General features: G+C 32.6%; 1 protein-coding gene across 2 annotated transcripts in view; it reads right to left on the reverse strand.

Annotated features, from left to right (window-relative positions):
- Positions 1–1,849: 1,849 nt before the first annotated feature.
- GABRA2 (gamma-aminobutyric acid type A receptor subunit alpha2) overlaps positions 1,850–20,669 on the reverse strand; it is a gene marked incomplete at both ends in the record, with an annotated part of 130,106 nt that continues 111,286 nt past the window's right edge. The window contains 3 exons of one of the 2 annotated variants that reach the window (XM_081304532.1): positions 1,850–2,146; positions 7,854–8,033; positions 12,789–12,991. In XM_081304532.1, the coding sequence (XP_081160658.1) occupies positions 1,850–2,146; positions 7,854–8,033; positions 12,789–12,991 (680 nt within the window). The remainder of the gene's footprint in view (positions 2,147–7,853; positions 8,034–12,788; positions 12,992–20,669) is intronic. The other variant, XM_081304533.1, reaches the window with a different exon arrangement.

Raw genomic sequence — 20,669 nt, forward strand, 5'->3', positions numbered from 1 at the left:
TGTCAAGTCTCTCTTCATGGCAAATTCTGTTAATAAAGATGCATTTGTGACCTTGGTATTAATACAATCATGCAAAGCACATAGTAGAGTCACACTAAAACAAAGAAAATGAAAATAAATTAAAAAATAAATGAGGCAAAGAAAAAGCAATTTTTGTTGAGATTTTGCTTATTTTCATAAGATACTCTTTTATTGATTTGTAAACATATCTATGTTGCACTATACTCAAATACTGTACAAAATTGCAAGAAATGTCACTATTTGACTATTTGTATTTCTACAAAAACATCATTGTGAAGGTGCATCTATTATTAAAAGTCAGCTAATAACTGCTAATGTACAAGTCAATTGAAAGTATTTTAGATTTGCCAGAAATTTTGAATCTAAGCATGATACACAATTGTTAACTTTTATTAGCATATTTCAGGGACATAATGGTATTTTCAAATAGTAAAAGAAAAATAAATTTACCCACTAATATTTAGCAATAATATAAAATTGTAATTTTGTTTTGAATTTAGTTATGCACTTGTGTGTGTGTGTGCGTGCGCATGTGCACACAAATATTTGTGCACGTGAACCCACAATCTGTTGGTGATGTTTTAAAGTTATGGTTTAAAAATGTTCAATACTTACCAAAACCTCTTCTGGTATACAAAGCTGTTGTAAATTTGTGTCAGTGAACTTTATAGTTGCAATTTACAAAAGCAGATTTACATTAATCCTTATCTGAAAGAGATGCTTTCAAGACAGAAAAATGTGCCAACTAACTGCCCTTTCCTTTATAATTAGTGGCTTCTGAGTCCTGATGAAAAGAAGCCTTAAGGCAGAATTTTCAGTAAACAGGAAAGAAGAGAATCACATAAGTGCTATAGTCTGGAACACCTATGAATTCTCATCAGTTGGAGTTTTTGGCACAATTTTCTAATCCAGTATGAATGTTGCTCCACAGCAGCCAAACTGGATTCACTTTCCAATCTCCAGCACCAAAATAAATAAATAAGATAAAATAAAATATTTAGCTGATTCATTTTAGTTCAACACATACCTGGAAAGAGTATGACACATTTGTTTTTTTTTCTTTTAATTTAAGGTAGTCCACATTGATTAAAATTTTGAAATAGCTGTGGAATCCCAATTATTATTTTCAAATAAACTCTGAAGCTAAAAACATAATGACCATGACATCCCAATAGTTATGAAATTGTAGGCATAATTAACATCCTGTCAGGGTGACTCATAATTGTTTGAGCTTGTCATGCTGTAATATGTACATGGCTATAGATACTATACAGAATAAGTAAAAGCTGATTTCAGATTTCTAGTTTTTCTTCTTCTGCATGTCTGAGTCAAGCTTCCAATTGCATTAGCAGGGATTCTGTGCATTCATGAAGGGAACTGATGTTGCAGATATAAGGTTCTGCTATTTCGAAGTATTCATCTTTGAATGACAATGTTATCTTCTATCATAGATAGGCAACAGTAGAAAATAATCCTATTTAATACCTAAATCAAAAGGTTCCATAAAGGGTGATACAGGATCTCCACTTTCATCATTATTAGGATAGGAAAAAAAAAAAATACCAGGTCATCTGAAATCCACTTGAAACCAAGTCCTAGGGGAAATCTTTAAAAAAGACAATGGCTCTTTTGGCATGGGGTGCTTTCTGCCCATAGTTCCATGAGTTAGCAAATGCATGTCTCCATTAAAGGTCTACTGGTAAGCTACATCATTATATACATACTGTACATATTGGTTCACAAATTAGCAGTTATTAGTCAGACTGTACAAAGCCAAACACCCAAGTTTAATGTTGCTATACATCCCAAAGATAACTTGTATCTAGATTCAAGGACTGACCCCTAACACAGGCTCTCTGTTTAAATACGTGGCCCAGTAAACTAAATTAAATGTACCAAACAAAACTGGGAAAACTATTCTGGACATTCTGTCAATTTTGCTAACACTATTGAAGGTTTTCTTGGCTTCTGCTGGCTTGTTTTCCGGCTTCTTGTTGGGTTCTGGCGTGGTTGCGCTCTTGGAGATGGTGGAGAGTACTGGATCTTTTGAAAGATTCGGGGCATAATTGGCAACAGCCACCGCATAAGCATTGTTCTGTATCATGACAGAAGCTTTTTCTTTTTTCTATTGAAAAATATAAGAATTAACAGTGTGGGTTGAGCTTGCCACTTAGAATTTTCCAAACTTCAGTTCAAATTCTGAAGAAAAATATCCTGATTCGTATCATTACCCATTAGAAAAATGAATTTAGGAAAATAAATGAAACGACTTTATTAAATCCTAAAACCATTAGGATTTTATCTCAGACTAAAATCATGGTGTTATTTTTTAATCAATTTTGTAGTTTTCATGGAAAATACAACTGTAATAAGCAATACATATTTTACCTATGAGTCACTCAAAAATTTGTTGAATTAATGAGTGAATAAATAAATGAAATGAAGAAATATTTTAATAAGAGGAATGGTCATCTACAATAAATTATCCCATATTTCTAACTTGATAACAGAATTCCTTATGTTAAAAATCTTACAGCAACACTTTGCTCAGATTCTAGGAAACTGTAACCTTATGCAGATGGCAGTGTAAAATTGACTAAAACCATTTAAGGAGAATGAAATACCAATTCTTGGGATTTCACCTAACTCATCCCCAATCTGTTTCATTTGCTAATTGCTAGTTCACCTATTGACAGCTCTTGCCTGGGTTATGTTATCTCCTGTCTGGATGAAGCAGTTCCTTGTGCTTTTCCTGAGTGGCTTGACCTTGGTTAAGTCATTAGACACACTATAGCCACAGGGATCTCTTTAAAACATAAATTGGATCACATCAGTCCTATGCTTAAACTTCTTAAAAAATATCCCCTGAAACTTATGACAATTCTTAGCATGACTTCTCTTTATTCATTACATGAAAGTCTTGCTGAAATAACTTCAGTTTTCTGAATACTTCCTCACTTTGTTGCCTCAGACCATACTACTTCCCCATCTTGGAATGCCTTCTTCTGAGCACATTTTTCACAAGATCAATTCCCTTTCATATTTTAGTCCAAGTTTAAATGTCATTTTCTCAGAAAAACCTTTTCTTACTCACTCTATCTAATGTAGTCTTTGTTTATCATCTATATTCTTTCACAGCATCAAGATTTATTTCTCTGATGGCATTTTTTAGTGTATATATTCTTAGATTTGATTGGCATCTTCCTTTTTCATTAGGATCTAAGTGTGATGAAAGCTGGAACTGCTTCTTTCTTGTTCATCTCTGTAACCTTGGCAATTAGCACGAGACCTTCCATGAGGTAGGCACCCAATAAATAGGTGAATTAATGAAATCTGAAAGCATAAGTGGTATTTATCTTTGTTTCTATGCCAATATAAGTAAATTGTGAGTTATCTAAATGCAAAGAAACTTGAGCTAGCTATGAATTATTCAAAAGAGTAGGACCACAGATTTAAGGACAACTGCAAATAAGTTACTTTAATAATGAATTCTGAAAATATTAAAATAAAATAAAGTAAGGAAGGAGCTCTGAAAGCTCAGGAGAAAATGAAAACAGGTCTGGATTACCCAGCTTTCATTGGCAGGGTTTTTCCTACTGACAAGATGTTCTTCCAGATCTGCTTAGATATAAAAGAAGGGACGAGGAATTACCATTTGGAACATTATAAAAGCTAAAATAACAGCTCTCCTTCCTAGTGATGTGTGTAGTTTCATGTTACAAATGAAGCTTAATTGCCATGTGTATTTCTAGTAAGAAAATAATAGCTAACACTTTTCCACCCTAGAGTGTGTCAGGTTGTCAAGTCCAGGGTGTCACCTCTGGGCTAGGAAGCAATTTCCATTTTCACCCCACCGAATAAGTTCAGAAATGGAGGCTAACCAGGTCTTGTGACCTGACCAGGTAGTCTGTCTGTTAAATGCCTGAAAAATCACAAATTAGATGTGTCTGACTTCCAAACCTTTGCTTTTAAGTTATGTTGAATGACCTTAGGAAGTTGTTTGAAACTTGGGAGTACATTTTTTCTTTCCTAAAATATCCCAGTTGAAATTTATATCCCTATGGCAATCTTCAAAAAGAACTTGGCAAATCATAAAGGGTATAATATCCATTGGTTATACTATTATTTAAACTACTTCTAAACATCATTTATGATGAAATCCAATTGCACTTATACAGAATTGGGGTCTTGGAAAGGATCTTTAACCTTTCCCTCGTCTTCCTGCTTCCATCTTTGGTTTGAAGAACGGAGATAAGGACAACAAAGCTATACTGGACGTCTGTAATAATAATAATAAAAAGTGAACTAATATATATTCTAGCCACATTAAGAAATATAAATTTTCTTAGTGGAGTGCAGAGACAATGATCACTATTATATTTTGGACAATGACTGCTGGCACACAATATGCATAGATAACAATTTATTATGTATTAGGAGGAAGAAGACATAAACATTGTGTGGAAAAACTTAATGAAGTTTTTGTGGAAGTGATACATTTAAGCTGGATCAGGAATTATGGTAGGATTTAGACATTTAGACAAAGAATCATACAATGTAAATGTTTTTTGTTGCAATAGGAGGCTATAGACAGGAACTCTAAGCCAACATCCCTGCACTTGTATACCCTTCAGTTGCACATATATGAAAAAGTCATACAAAAATCATTTAACAAACTTTAGAAAGCAGCAACTAACCAGTAATCAGTATAAATACTCTGACCGATCAGAGTGGACAATAGTGGTCAATAATTTGAAGAGATCTACCAGCTCGTTCACCAAATATCAGCCCTGCATATTTATATGTTAGCAGTGGGTTTTGTTCCATAATAACACTGTGGTTTCTATAAGAAGCAGTGTTAAAAAAAATCACTTCCAAACTTATTTTACCTAACTAAGGTTTTATAAAAAAACTCAATGAGCTAGTTAAGGACAGAATTCACCTTAGTTTTTCTTCATTATTCAAAATATGGCTTCAAAACCTGAATATAAGTAGAGAAGGGATTAGCATTAAACACACGAGATGGTGTTGGCTTCAAAATGCTCCCTTGGAACTTGGAAACTTTACCATTTTCAGGACCAATATCAAGGAAAGTGTAAAAGCCATATGGTCTATCTTAGTCAAGATCCAGGGCTGGCACCTGTAATTTCTTACCAGTTCACTGAATGAAAGGCAGAGCCCCCATATGGTGCCACATCTCCTCAATTCCTAGCACAAAAAAAAGCTTTCCTGGCTCAGGATCTTACAAAATCTTGTATTAAAGAAGAAAATAGTTTCCCTCAGTCCATTTGAAAATAATAATCACAGATCTACAGTCAAGCACTGGTTTTTTTTTTGTTGTTTAAAATTAAATGTGCACAGAGGAGAAATACTATTGAATTCACAGATGACTTAATAATTTTAAGATAACCTAAAACAGAGCATTCAGATTAATTTTATTATTGTTCTTTATAAGACAGATTTGACAGTGATAGTACCAAAGAATAGACATACCCTTAAGCCATTACTAGGAGATATTACCTTATCCTATTCAATACAGAATTCTATTAAAGAGGACTATGTTGAGAGAAATTTTACTGTAAAGAGCTCTTTGAATATCATGCATGCCCTGGATGAAGCCAGACCATCAGTAGGCTGAATACTTGGGCCACAAGACTTTGACCTCTCCAAACTAATTTCCCTACTTAGCATAACCCTTTGTTTGTAGACCCTTGAATAAAAATAGTACAATGAAACCATTGTTGTGTTCACTGTTCAAAAGAGTACTCACTGCCAGAAAGCCACTTTTTAATGCCCTTATAAAATTTTCATTTGAGAAGTAGGAAAGTTCTAGTAGTTCTTACTACCTAATGTTCCATAATCTAATTTAATCTGATGCTGTATGTCTATTTTAAGGCACTTAAATAAGCCACTTTATATCACTTGGAGGATAAGGCAGCTATGGCAGAATATATATATATATATATATATATATATATATATATATATACACACACACACACACACACACACACACACACACATACACACACACACACACACACACACATAGAGTGGGTTTCTGAAGTAAAAAATTAAAAATAACATTAAAAGTAAAAATTGGAATAAACTAGAAGGAAAATCAAGATAGACTGACAATGCTATCTTCTTTTACTGTTGAATAATTCATGATTTTTTGATGCCTATACATGGATGACTATTAAAATATCTCCCGAATTCTTTTTTTTAATATTTATTTTTTAGTAATAGGTGCACACAATATATTTATTTTTTATATAAAATTTTATATGCTGAGGATCAAACCCGGTGCCTCATGCATGTTAGGCAAGCACTCTACCTCTGAGCCACAATCCCAGCCCCCACCCCCACCCCCACCCCCGAATTCTTAACCACTATGTTTCACTTCACTTCCCCACCTACACATACCTCAGGTAATTAAAATATAAACTATCTAGAAATACACTTATCCTATATGCTCTCACTTTCTGCCCAAGTCTGTATATCATTCCGTGCTCCCTGACCTGTGAATGGTACCATAATTCCACAGGAACTGGTAATTAACGTTACACTGGTCCTCCCATCAGAGACATTTTATTAATTTCTTACCATCACCAGACTAACACTGACTCAGTTGTGAGTCACATGTATTGAGATGTCACTTCCTGTTGCTGGTATTATGTAGCCCTTCTATTCCTTTCCACAGCACTCTGGCACTTATCTCTATATTGTACATGTGTAGTTTCTCTCTCTCTCTCTTTTTCCCTTCACTTAATTGTAAGCTCCTTGAAGGCACAAACTAGATGCTGCAAAGCTCCTAGCATAGTTCCTGGCACAGAGCAGAATCAAAAAACATTTGCACAATGATAAGTGAATGATAGTTACTTGAATGATTATTATGATAAAATGCATATATACAATGTAAAGTATAACATAAGAGACTATGTTTATAAGAAACAATAAAATCTTTGTTAGATTGGTAGAAACAGAATTCAATTGCTTTTCTACAATTCTATTATGTAAATTATTCCCAGAGTCCTGAATTTTACCATCTAGAGACATAGAAGAGTGGAAGATAATAAAATAAGCTCAATCAAAAAATAATGCCATGGACTTTTTATTTGTGACTGGGACCCACATAATGAAGAAGGGAGTGGAATTGGGTTTACAAATGAAATTAATAAATGACATCTTTATACACTTGGTGGGGGTAAAAGTGTAAACTATGCTGTTATGTAGTTTGCTGACAATTCAGTTGTCAGTGAAGTGGAATAAAAAGGGAATGTAACTCATAATGATTCATTTTCAACATTCTAGATGTTTTATAAGATTCAGAATATTTTTAGTTTATTACAATATTAGAGTCTCTCAATACATATTTAAAATGTCAGGTCAGGTATCTTCCTGACTACAGAAGTCAAAATGTCTTACACAATGGTGGCAAACCAAATTTGCCCTTCTTTCTGTAGTAGGGAAAATAATGTCCTAAATAATTTGAGCAAATGACCTACCTATGATGTATACACTAATGATATGACATGTTAAATGAATGAAAATAATAATTACATGGTTCCAAAGTCGGAGAGTGTCTCAAAAATTGTTCTTTATGATTTAAAAAAAATGGGCTTTTTATATCAAACACTGCATTAACAAGCTTTGGAGAAAACCCGGGTCTCCAAAGTACAAATTTATGTTCTACCATTCCATGTTGCCTTCTTACAGTTACTGAGGCTGCTAAGAAGCCTGTTATTTGTAAAACAACAACATGCTTCCTGGCCAGATAATCTATGGCCAACTGTCTGCTAACCACCCTGACTAAGAAAAGTGATACTTACAGAATATTGTTTGAAGGTTAAACAGTCCATCCACTTCTCTAAGTACTCTAAAGTTTTTCCTTGGATTAAACTGGGCCATGAGAAAGCTACATACTTGGACCATATTAGTTTAGCGCCTTGAAGAATTGCCTTCACTGAGTTGTATGTTAATATAATGCCTTCAGCTTTTATTGAAGGGGACTACAAGAAACATCAATATGAAATTCATTACTGAGTTTACTGGGAAAAATTTGACATCACTTGCTACAGTAACCAGTTTTCCCTATGATAAACCCCACGTGGCATTTTGATTTTAAAAAAAGTAATTTCAGGATAAGAAAAAGCTTTTATCTGAGAAAATTTGTTATCATTATTTGATTAATGAAAAAATAATTCCCCCCATGTGTTACTTTTGTTACCAAGAAGCTTAGAAATTGAAACTCTACTACTATAGCTGTGGACTGCAAGCTAATGTTGGCCCAATGGTGGATATGTCGGAACCTACTTTCCTTCATCCTGATGTTCTATTTCTATTTTAGTTAATTATAGTTTAAAAACATGCATTCTTTGTTAAACTGCCTGAAATTCTTTTGGAACAAGACAAGATGTTTAAAATGGAAATAAATAAATAAATACACTTGAAAAATGTGATGTTTTCTATGAATTAAAGTGACTCAGAAAACAATGGCACATTCCAAAAGAGTTTGGATAGTATGTTGATATGTCTGTATCGCCGGTAATTTTTTATCTCTGTATTCCATATTTTTCTTACCCAGTTTAGAATTACTGCCCCAGATTTATGGAAGCAATCTTAAGAAATTAAAGTTAATGAATTTTAAAAAACTATAACTCAATTAAGCTATGTGCCAGATGCTGTGCTAGAGCAGATACAATAATTAATAAAACAAAACTTATTTTCCCTCATATATTGTAACCTAGTGATAGAAAAAGATTTACTGACAATAAAACTAGAGATTAATGAGATGTTATAAAAGGAATTTGTGCCAAGTGCTGTGGAAATACAATGGGCGATGTCTATTATATTAGTCTGGAAAGTTTTGAGGTTAAATAATATCAGATAGATCTTAAGGAATAAAAAGGAATTTGGTATTCAAGGAAGGAAAGAGAGAAGATTATTGCAAGAGGGCTCAGGGCCTTAATATATGCAAAATACTGTGCAAAGGACAAAGAAATAATTTATTAAAATCAACATCATTATCATTATTATGATTGGTGAAGGAGCTAAAAATAATATGCAATTACAAACTATGGTAAGGGGTCTACTTAAAACTTGAGGGCAGCGTACATACTTGCCACTAGGTCCTAATTATTTTTGGACTACTGGTGCTGAGAAATTTCCTGAGGAATTGACATATGGGCTAGGGATGAGCTGGTTGGGAATAGCAAATGGCTGGGCAGTATGTTACTGATGCAGATAATCCTCAAAATATTGTCAGCAATATTCTTAAATAGGGGACCTCACAGTAAAAAGTAAAGCTTAAGCAGCATCAAAGAAAGCTGAAAGGACTGTCTTTGGGAATAAATAGGAACATATGCTAGAAAGGCTGGATCCACCGTGAACTCTGGCAGAGAATATAAAAACACAGAATGAATCATGGCAGCTTCCAGGATATGAGGGAAGGAAGCTGGTATTCTGAATTCTGTTTTAAGAAGACAAAAAGTTTCAGGGCTGCCCCTGAAATAGAGTCCTGGGGCATAACAGCAGAAAGGTTCGATAAGATCCCTAGAGAAAAATGGAAAATTATCCAGACTTAAATATGGAGGCTACTTGTGCCCCTCAGTTACAGGATAGTAAATGGGGGAAAATCAGATTACAGTAGACTAAGAATTAAACTGAAAGTAGGCAATTTTTTTTTCAAAGTTTGAGTGGAGAAATGAAGGTAGAATCTTAGGAGGGAGTGCTGTTGTTGATTTTATGGAAAATTAAGCATGTTAAGCATTTTCATAGGCTAAAAGAAAGACATAAAATGGAAAAGATTATTTTGATGAAATAAGAGAAAAAAAAACATAACTGATGGAACAAGTTTGATAAAAATCACAGACAGAAAAGATTGAAGAGCTGGAAGGGTAGAATTAGTCTTGGACTAAAGAAGGAAAATTGGATGTGAAGGAAGATTCTAGAAGTATTTGGAAATTGCATAGAGAGGTACTTTTGTATACAGAAGGGCATAAAAATTTAGAGTTGGATTCTTTCATCCAGCAATACAGATTTAAATTGATCAAGCATTATTGTTCAGTTTCACAAACGAGGCTAAAAATAATATAAAGTCCTCTCCACACTAAGAGAGAAAGGTAAACTCTATTTTCTAATACAGGGCTCAAAAGAAACTTGAACATAAAGGAGTGAACCTGCTAAACCTGCTAGTTTAGTTGCAAAAAACATCTATAAAAATCAACATGTCACAATCTACAAGCAAACAGTGGATTGTTAAATCCATGTTTAAATATGTTAAAATATATTTACTGTTTATAAAAATACACAATCAATTTATAGCTCTGAGAAGTGTGTGTGTGTGTGTGTGTGTGTGTGTGTGTGTGTGTGTGTGTGTATATTTAGGGGGTAGTATTGGGTATTGAACCTAGGGTGCTTGGCCATTGAGCTATATCTCCAGATCTTTTTATTTTTCATTTTGAGACATAAGCTCACCAAGTTGTTGAGGGCCTTACTAAGTTCTGAGACCGGCCTCAAATTTGTGATCCTCCTGCTTCAGACTCCTAAATCAATGGGATTACAGGTGTGTACCAGCAAACCCATCTCTGAGTAGTTTTCCTTGTGAGGTCAATTGATACTTGCTATTTTACAAATTTTAAGTTTTCTTATGCTCTTTTTATTGACAGATAATTTAATTGTATCTACTTATGTTCACAAAAGCAAAATACTTCCTTCAGACATGTTAGTCTAAAAGGACACCAATAATGGGCCAGGTACAAAACTCTTAAAATCAGAGGTAGACTGCATTGAAATTTCTTTTTGGCAGATAGGCCATCTTTAGGACTTCTAATTAATTTCCTCTCAGTTCTAAGAACCTGTTTTTTTCCTAAGGTAAGTTTAGGAAATAACTCTCAAAATTCATGTGCATTATGAAATTGGATAGAGTACCCACTTTTAAATTCACTGTTGTAAAATGTTTAAAACATTTTCATAAAGGCAAAGGAGTCCTCTCATTGGATTTAAGATCAGAAATTCATTTATTCAACAAATATTTTTGAAGTGTCTCAGTATCAGGCACTGTGTTAGTCACTCCACCTGAGGAGAAGCCAATACAAACAAGCAACATGCCTGATGTGTTATTCTAAGTAAACCTCAGAACTAAAGTAATGATGTTAGTTGCTTTCTTCAATATTAGATTGGAACATCAACAATTTCAACACAGATTTATCTTGTCTATGTGGGCAGACAAATCCAGAATTGGTTAGTACTAGGTTATTGCATTTAAAAATTATTAAGAAGTTGTTTTTTTTTAAATTTATCAGGACTTCAGTTTTCAAGTGGAAGAGTTGAGAAGGTAATTATTTGATAGGTCTAATCAAAATGTCAACTTGATTGGCACCACCAAGTATTGAAAATAATACACCAAATAAAATCTTACAACAAAACTTTATAATTTATCTTTTGTAACATATTAATATTCTATCTTAAAATGTTAGTACAAAAGAGCATGTGTGACTAATGCAGCTAAAAAGAAGTAATTGCATAGATAAAATGAAAAGTTTTACACTATATGGGAAATGAAAACATAAATCAACCATAAAATGTAATAGAAATGCTGAAATAGCCTAGAAGTTAAGCATAGAAAATTGATCAGATACTTTTTAATATGTATTAATTGTATCTGTTAGTAGACCAGAAGAAGAGTTGATAAAATGAAATAAAGCAACACTCTGTAAAACTTCTATAGATGATGAAATTTAGGACAAAGAAGCAAGACTTTTCAACTAAAACAATCATTATATGTATGTTTAAAGGGCTTTATGTGATAGAAATGAAAAAATATACATTCAAATAATTAAAGAAGAAATAAAATCAGCAAATGTTATTCTAAATTTAAAGAAATAAATTTAATAGACATAGAGTTGAAAGAAATTCTCCAAGTAGAAGTCTCTACTATTATTAAGAATATTTTATGTCTTATTATAATCCAAAGCCTTCTCTTAAGGAAACAATTATTGTATCAAAGAACAAAATACCCACTAGCTTCATTACTTGCAACCTAAAATATGGAAACGAATAATATTAAAATAAGTTAATCTTAAAAGCAAATAACTTTTCCCATTTAGATTATATGAGCAATTTAAATTCCTAGGTATTCTAGCACCTACATATTTATTCCACATAGTATGGGGAAGATATGAATTCTATTTGGGCTTTTACAACCAAGTGACAAAGATGGGAAGAGGTAAAGGATACTCATCCCATTGATAGAACCTGGAATTCTATTACAGTGAAGTTAGTTCCCATTTTCTTTTCACAATCTCTCCCCTTATTCAGTGTAGTGATTTAACAGCATGAACTTGATGGTCAAATAGACAGATCTGGATTCTAGTACACTTACTAACCAGCTGTGTGAGCATGGTCAAGTAAATAACTTTACTAAGCTTCAGATTCTTCATCAGTAAAAAATGAGAATTAAGGAAAGACCCTAGTTTTCAGATGGCTGTAAAGAGTATGTTGAGAGAGCATATGTAAAATCTTAGCACAGTGTCTGACACATAGAGCTCAACAGACGCTGGAGAGTGGTTTTAACAAGTGTTACTACTACTATAGGCACTCCTAAAGGATTTCAGGCAAGAAAATACTTTGGTAAACACTGATATGATACACAACCATATATGAATCATATACATATATGAATTTCCTTAATGTCAAATTAATATCTGCCACAAGGCAGATGTGTTCGGGGATTCTATTAAGATCAGAAGTGAGTTCTCACTTACCTTGTCATTTACTACACTCTTCCCATCCCAAGCCCATCCTCTTTTGGTGAAATAATTAACAGTTGCAAATTCAATTAGGGCAGAGAACACAAAAGCATAACAAACAGCAATAAACCAGTCCATGGCAGTAGCATAAGCCACTTTGGGGAGAGAATTTCGAGCACTGATGCTCAGAGTTGTCATTGTCAGAACAGTTGTTACTCCTGCAAAAGAAAAGATGGAAACCAAAACATCGATAGGTATTAGCAAGAGAGTATTAGAACCAGTTGTTCGTTTTTATATTGTTTCTTTTCCTAAAAGCTATCTTTGGATGCCATTTTAATTTCCCCAAAATTACCTGGTTTAAGAAAACAGTGCAACAGTGTATAAATAGTTTTAGTTTTTGAAGTGATGACTCCTGAACATGCCTTCAATTTTCATTATTTTTCTGTATAAATTATCTTTTTTGTTGTTGTTTTGTTTTGTTTTTAGCTAGTTTAGGTTAAAGAGACTGACAACGGTGACATAGAACCTTCGAGGAAAACTCGGCACTTTAAATTGACCCATTGCTCGTTAACATAAATTAAAAAATGGACACACAATTCGCATTAATTTGTTCATCAACTGTTGGAACCATTCTAAGAGATGAGCCAATCACATACACACACACACGCAGGTGATCACAATGGAACTATGATTAAGTTCTTCATTCAAGTATGACTAAATAAGTATGAAATTAATTCTGGGTTGCTCAGCGTTATGAGAATAGTTGTTTTTCTTATTGTAGCTTAGAATATACATGAAATAAAACAAGGCTCTAAAAATAAAACCTTACAAAAAGTATATACCTATTTTCAAAGAATACTTTATATCCTTGTTGGTTTAAAATAAAATTTCATTCAGTTTCTAGTTTTTCTGCCTATGGTCAGGACAGTCACACTTGTTAAAATAAAGGAAGGCGGTGACTCAGGACATAAGTTGTGCTATCAGCACTGAAGACAGACACAATCACCCATTTTATTAGAGGTCCCATAGACTGATGAGATGTTTACTTTTGAGACTTTTGTACAGAAGATAAATATGAGACATATACACGCATATACACATATGTAAATAGATGACAGAATTTTATATGTACACATATGAGGAAGGTTGCTCGTTATGTGAAAATGTACTTAAATTCACAATCAGCCAAGGAAATACAAAGCAATAATGAGATACTTTAAAAAAAACTATTATCATCAAAATACTAGCAAAACCGTAAAGGACTGATACTGTGCTGATGTTGAGGAGAATGGAAGGCAACAAATATTCTTTTTCATAGTGATTACAAGTTGGTGTCATAGCTAAGAAATTGGATATCAAATTTTGAGTATGATATAAGGTAAATATCAAATTTATTCTTTTGCATGTACCATCACTATTTATTGAAAAGGCTTGTTCCCCATCATGGGATCTCTGTTGAGAATAAATTAACTTTACTTATATGTCTTATTTCTGGGCATTCAATTCTAACCCAATGATCTCTATATCTACCTATATACAAGTTTCACACTATTTTTGATAGTCCAGCTTTAGGTTTATTTTTCATATCAATAAGTTGAGGTCCTTTCTTATTCAACATATCGTTCTTTTTCAAGTTTTTTTTTTTGGCTATTTGTAGTCACTTATATTTTCATATGATTTAAAAATCAGCTTGACCTTTTCTGCCAAAAAAAAATGTTACTGGAACTTTGGTGGTTATTGCAGTTAATCTGCAGATTGCATTGGGTAAGTACTACTATCTTAAGCATATTAAGAGTTTCAAGTTTAAAACATGGGATTTTTTCCATTAAAGATAGAGAAACTAGATATATAGAAAATGTTTCCATGTTTTTTTTTTCATTTGGCAACATTCTGTTGCCTTCAATGTATAAAATTTTCACCTTCTTTGTTGAAATTTTTTATAGATGTGTTATTTGCTTGGATGCTAATGTAATTGGAATGATTTGCTTAACTTTATGCTCAGATTTTTCATTGGTGGTGTATAGAAATACAACTGATTTTTGTATGTGCATTTTGTACCTACAATTTTAATTTTTATTTTATTTTATTTTTATAGCTCTAATATTTTTATGCTGTTTACTAAAGGAAGTTTCTATGTAGAAGTTCATGTCATCTGCAATTGACTTTTACTTTGTGTGTCTTTAATTTTTTATTTCTTTCCTAATTGCTGTGGCTATTGCCTGCAGTATAATGTTGAAAGAATGAATGAGAATAGACATTTGTATCTTGTTCTTAATGTCAAGGAGAATGTTTGTAGTCCTTCACCTATATATTTCTTAAATACCTTGTATCAAGTTGAAGAAATTCTCTTCTATTGCTAGTTTATTGGGTACATAAAAAAAAAAGAGTTGTGTATTTTATCAAAAGTTTTTCTGTTTCTGTTGAGATAATTTTCATTTTTTTCTTTCCATTTTCCAGAAAACAATGTTGAATTACATTGATTAATTTTTATATTTTGAACCAACCGTGCATTCTTGCAATAAATCCTACATGTGTATGATATGTAATACTTTTTATTTTTAAATTTATTTATTGGTTCCTTCTAGTTATACATAACAACAGGATTCATTTTGACATAATTATAAAAGAACGGAATATAATTTATTCTTATTCAGTCTGCAGTAATTCCCTTCCCCTCTCTTACTTCCTACCCCTGTTCTCTTCCCTCTGATCTATGGATCTTTCTGCTATTTACTTACCATTTTATTCTTTCTTAATTAGTATTTTGTGGATGAACTTGATGTTGAGATTCACTGTGGTGTATTCATATATGAACATAGAAATGATAGGTCCGGTTCATTCCGCTGTCTTTCCCTATCCCATCCCTCCTCTCTTCCCTTCATTCCCCTTTGTCTACACCACTGTGTGTGTAACCCTTTTTAAATGTGTATGGCCTCACTTTGTTTATATTCTGTTGAGGATATTTGTGTTTATATTCCCAAGGAATATTAATCTGTGTTTATTTTCTTCCTGATGATTTCTTCCTCTGGTATCTTGATAATATGGCATAGAACTATTGAATGCTCTTGTTATTGTTTCCCTGTAAGTTGAGTTGTAATGTTCCCTCTTGTTTTCCTGGTTTTAGAAATTCAAGTCTTCTTCTTCCTTCTTTACTTACTTATTTACTTTTGTACCAGGGATCCAACTCAGAAGCCCTTAATCACTGAGCCACATCCCAGCCCTTTTTATTTTATTTTTAATTTTTACTTTGATACAGATTCTTGCTAAGCTGCTTAGGGCTTTGCTACGTTGCTGAAGCTGGCTTTGTACTTGTGATCCTCTTGCCTCAGCCTCCTGAGCCATCGTCGTCATCTCCTCCTCCTCCTCTTCCTTCTTGTCTTACTCTTTCTAATTAAAGATTAGGAAATTTTGTTTATTTTTTAAAAATCAGCTATGGTTCAATATTGATATTACATATTTTTATTTTTATTCTCTATTCCATTTATCTCTGCTCTAACATTTATTGTTTCTTGTTGCTTTGAGTTTAGTTTCCACTTTTCAACTTTTTAAGGAGGAAGGGGTTAGGTTACTGACTTGAGATCAATTTTCATTTTTTAAAAATTTTTATTTGTTCTTTTTAGTTATTTTACAGTAGTATGTATTTGTACATATCATACATACATGGAGTATAACTTCCCATCTTTGTGGTTGCACATGATGTGAAGTTACACCGGTAATGTATTCAAATATGAACAGAGGAAAGTTTTTTCCAGTGAATTTTCTCTATTTAACATAGGTATCCACAGGTACAAATTTCTCTTTGAAAATGTCTGTGTCATAGTCCATAAGTTATCTTAAAGTTTTAAAATAAATTGACATATAAAATGGTATATATCCATGGGGTACTATGTGATATTTGATACATATATACATTTTAAGTCAAGTATTTTCTAATTATATTTATACTATATAGGTAAATACAAAAGACAATATAAATATAATTATTATTTTAACTCCTTTTCTTCCTATCAGATTTGAAACATAGGTGCATAAGGCAGTAATTATATATCTGCATTGATATATATACAATGTATAAAGATATAAGTTGTGATATAGCAGCATAAAAAGGGAGGATGGAGCTGTATAGAAGCAAAATGTTCACATATTATTACTATTTAGTCATCAATAGTGCAAGCTAGATTGTTAAAACTTTAATCTGCAAGACAAACACTAAGAAAATAATTTTAAAATATTTAGTTATAAATAATAAAAATTACATTAGTATATTTCCTGCTGCTGTTACAAAACACCTGAAACTGGGAACTTTATGAAGAAAGGATTTATTTAATTCAAGATCAGGTGACCCTATCTCTTCAGACTGAGATGAAAGGACACTGATTAATTACTCAGATTCACTGGAAGAAATAAACGACAACAGTAAAAATATCTGAAGATACCCTTTAGAGTTTTTGTAGACCAGGTCTGCTAATGACAAAACTTAGTTTTTGTTTTTCTAAAGATATTTGATTTCTACATAAATTTTGAAGGATAGTTTTGATGGATATAGGATTCTTAGCAAACACTTTTCTTTTCAAAACTTTGCATATGATATCCAACTGCCTTCTGGTTTGATTCTTGAAGATTTGTTAAGGGCCAATTACATTGAGGATGCCTTTACATAAGATGTCATTTTTGCAAAAGTGAGTTTTCTCATTTGATGCTGTAAGTCTGTATCCTTTTTAAGTTTAGGCCCTAGGAGTCTCTGTTTTGTTAGTTGAGTGATCACCTAATGACTAGACAGAATTTTCCTTAAACACTTGAGGAAAAGAAACAAACAAAAACAAAAAACCCAAGCCATTATCTTTGCAATATAGTTCTGTGTGCAGTTCAGGCTATGTCTTCAACATTCAGCCAGGCTGCTTATAATTCTGCCTTGGTATTCACTTCCTGCTTGTATAAACCCTCAAGAACAACCAGAGGTGAGAAAATAGGGCTTACTCCGGTCTTTCCTGAAGATGTATAGAACACTGGGTTATATATGTGGCCCTATAGACTCCAAGAAATATATCAGTGCTTTTCAAAATTCTTGTGTAACATTTCATTCTCCAGCCTTTCTGACAAATTTTTGGTTAGTCTATTATTTGACCCAGATGTTGTCTGTTGCTTCAGGTAGGATAAAACTAAAACATTTGTCTATAAATACTTTCGGTGAATGAGAATTCTCTGTCTGGCAAACTAAAGACAAACGTTTGGACAGGCTCTTCCATGGAGCCATCATTTAGATCAAATGACGACAATTCTTCTGAATGAGCAGTTGTAGCCAAGTTGAGTGGCCAAAACAGAAAATGGACTTGTGACTGATTTCTTATTGTTTCAAATTTTTTTTTGTTTGAAAATGAAATACCAGGAAAAAATTAAAGCATAAAATCTATAAGGAAAGAATATAAGACTGTAACACTAGTTATTTATAGGAATTAATAATAAAGGGATTTTATTACTTTTTTTCTGTGTTTTATTTTTCTGCAGTAAACAAGTTTTCCTTTAAGATAAAAACATACAAAGGTTTTTAATTTAAAAAGGGATACTTCATGTCATCTCTCATTTCTAATTCATGTGTAAATTCTCAGGACAACTGATGGATGACTAAAAGCTAACAGACTTTTTAAAAAAGCTAAATACCTCTAGTATAAAATAAAAGTTCAAATGATGGAAAACCATAGATTAAATTATGTTTCAATGTCTATACTTGTATCTTAAAATTAGATTTGTATCTGTTCATTCACAATAAAATATTATAGCAATTTCAATATGAATTTACAGCAAGGCTATTTTTCACTATATTCAAATCTCCTCTCTATGTAAATTTATTTTCTTTCATTTGATTTTGGAATTTTGACAATAATACTGATAACATTATCTATAGGGTCCTTCCTTCCCTTCCTGCATTCTTTCCCTTTTACCATTTAACTAGGAGGACAAAATTTTTATGTTAGCTCTTCTGCTTACTGCTTCAGCCTCGCCTGATCTCATTACACTGTAAATAGAGCAGAGCATTAATAGACAGGTGATGTACTTATCTGGGAAGCTCACAAAAAAACTGCATGTGTCTGTCTTCCAACCCTGGGCATTTTTCTATACCTTGTAAGGTATGATATAAATGAGTGCTCCCTTAACGTCCATTCAACAGACTGTCTCTTCCTTCATCAGCTCTGTGGTGACCTTCACAACATATCTCCCCTATGGAAGACTTGTTTTTTTCTTAGTAAAATAAAAAAGGCAAATTTTGGTGCTCTCAGCACAAAAATTACTTGCTTATATCTGAAATGTATCCGATCATTCCCCATTGCACAGACAGTAACATATGGCTTTTTAAAATCCTAGTTCATTTTACATATTATTTCTTATTTAAGGTGTAGATGCCAAAAACATTACACATCTAATTGGTATTTAAACTCATAGTAGTTTAGCAAATAGTATTTTAGCTAAGGTGGATGAAAACATGCACTGAAAGAAAAAAGGTCAAATCAGAAGAGGTGCTTTCAGCACAGATACACAAGTGGGATCTGTGGCCAGATTTCTGTGTTCTGAATCTATGACCTTGGGGAACTTTTCTGGCCTCTTTTTTTAATCAAAATTTCCTCATTTTTAAAGTGGTGATTACAACCATCAATAGTATTGCTATTGAGATCAACTGAGTTACTGCATGGAAAGCTGTGCTTCTATTATAAAAAGATACTTTGATGCATGTGAAGAAAAATCACCCTGAAAACATAATCAAACAAATTTAAATAAGAAAAATAATGTAAAATGAAATCCTCCAGTAGATCTTTATTTTATCGAGGGTTTGTATGTCAGTGTTTGTATTGGGGTGTTGAATGGAAATTAGAAATCAGACGCAAAAACTGCAATACAATAAATGTAAAATTGTTTGATACCACCTGCTGGTTACTGCTAGAAATGGCAGAACAAAAAAAAGTGTTGCTTTTTTTCTTTATAGAAAAGCAATAAACTCTTTCCAAAATAAAATAAAATGACATTTATAAGTACAGACTAAATACACTATAAAAGATTATAATATTAATTCATAACTGTACTATATTTGAATGATTAAACCACTAAACCTTCTACATGTTAGAGAAATTAAAATCTGAATAACATATCTTTGTCATAAAATCTAATGCATTCAAACTCCACCAATTTAATACAGAAATAACTATGATCTAGAATAAAACATTTAGAAGACTAATTACTCTGTAGGCCACACTCTTGAGGGAATGACAAACTGATTTTTTTGTTTGTTTGTTTTGTTTTTCTTACCTGAATATATCTGGGATTTCATATATCCAATACTCATATCACTCGCCCTAAACCCTTTTCATCTTGAAGTTTGACACTCAGTGAAAGGCTCCACAATCTAAATGATGCCATTTTCACATTCAAGGTTGAGGCATAGAAACATAAATATTTTGTCAATCTGGGCAATTGTACATGCTATTTGCTCTACCTGGAGTCTTTCCTCTGTCACTCATTCCTCTCTTTTTTATTTAGCTAATTCTCATTTATTCATTTAATAAATTATTAATGAGCACCTACCAAATGTCTGGTAATTTTGCAGGCACTGGGAACGCATCAGTAAACAAAATAGCAAAGACTCCCACATCTTAGAGTACACATTCTGTTAACATTGCCTTACACATAGCACACTTTTTACAATCTGAAGGATTTTTTTCCCCTAATGACACCTATGACATGATCCAATGCACAACTCTATCATATCCTACTCTTTTCAAATTATTTGTTGGTTTGCACAATTTTATACCCCAATAAACTATAAGGATTAGAACCTATTTTTCTTTTCTCTAATATCTAGGAAGGTAAGAGCCAATTAAATAGTTTTTTGAGTGAATTAGATTTATT

The sequence above is a fragment of the Spermophilus citellus genome (genome assembly GCF_964194105.1).
Source record: "Spermophilus citellus genome assembly, chromosome: 8".
Classification (NCBI taxonomy): domain Eukaryota; kingdom Metazoa; phylum Chordata; class Mammalia; order Rodentia; family Sciuridae; genus Spermophilus; species Spermophilus citellus.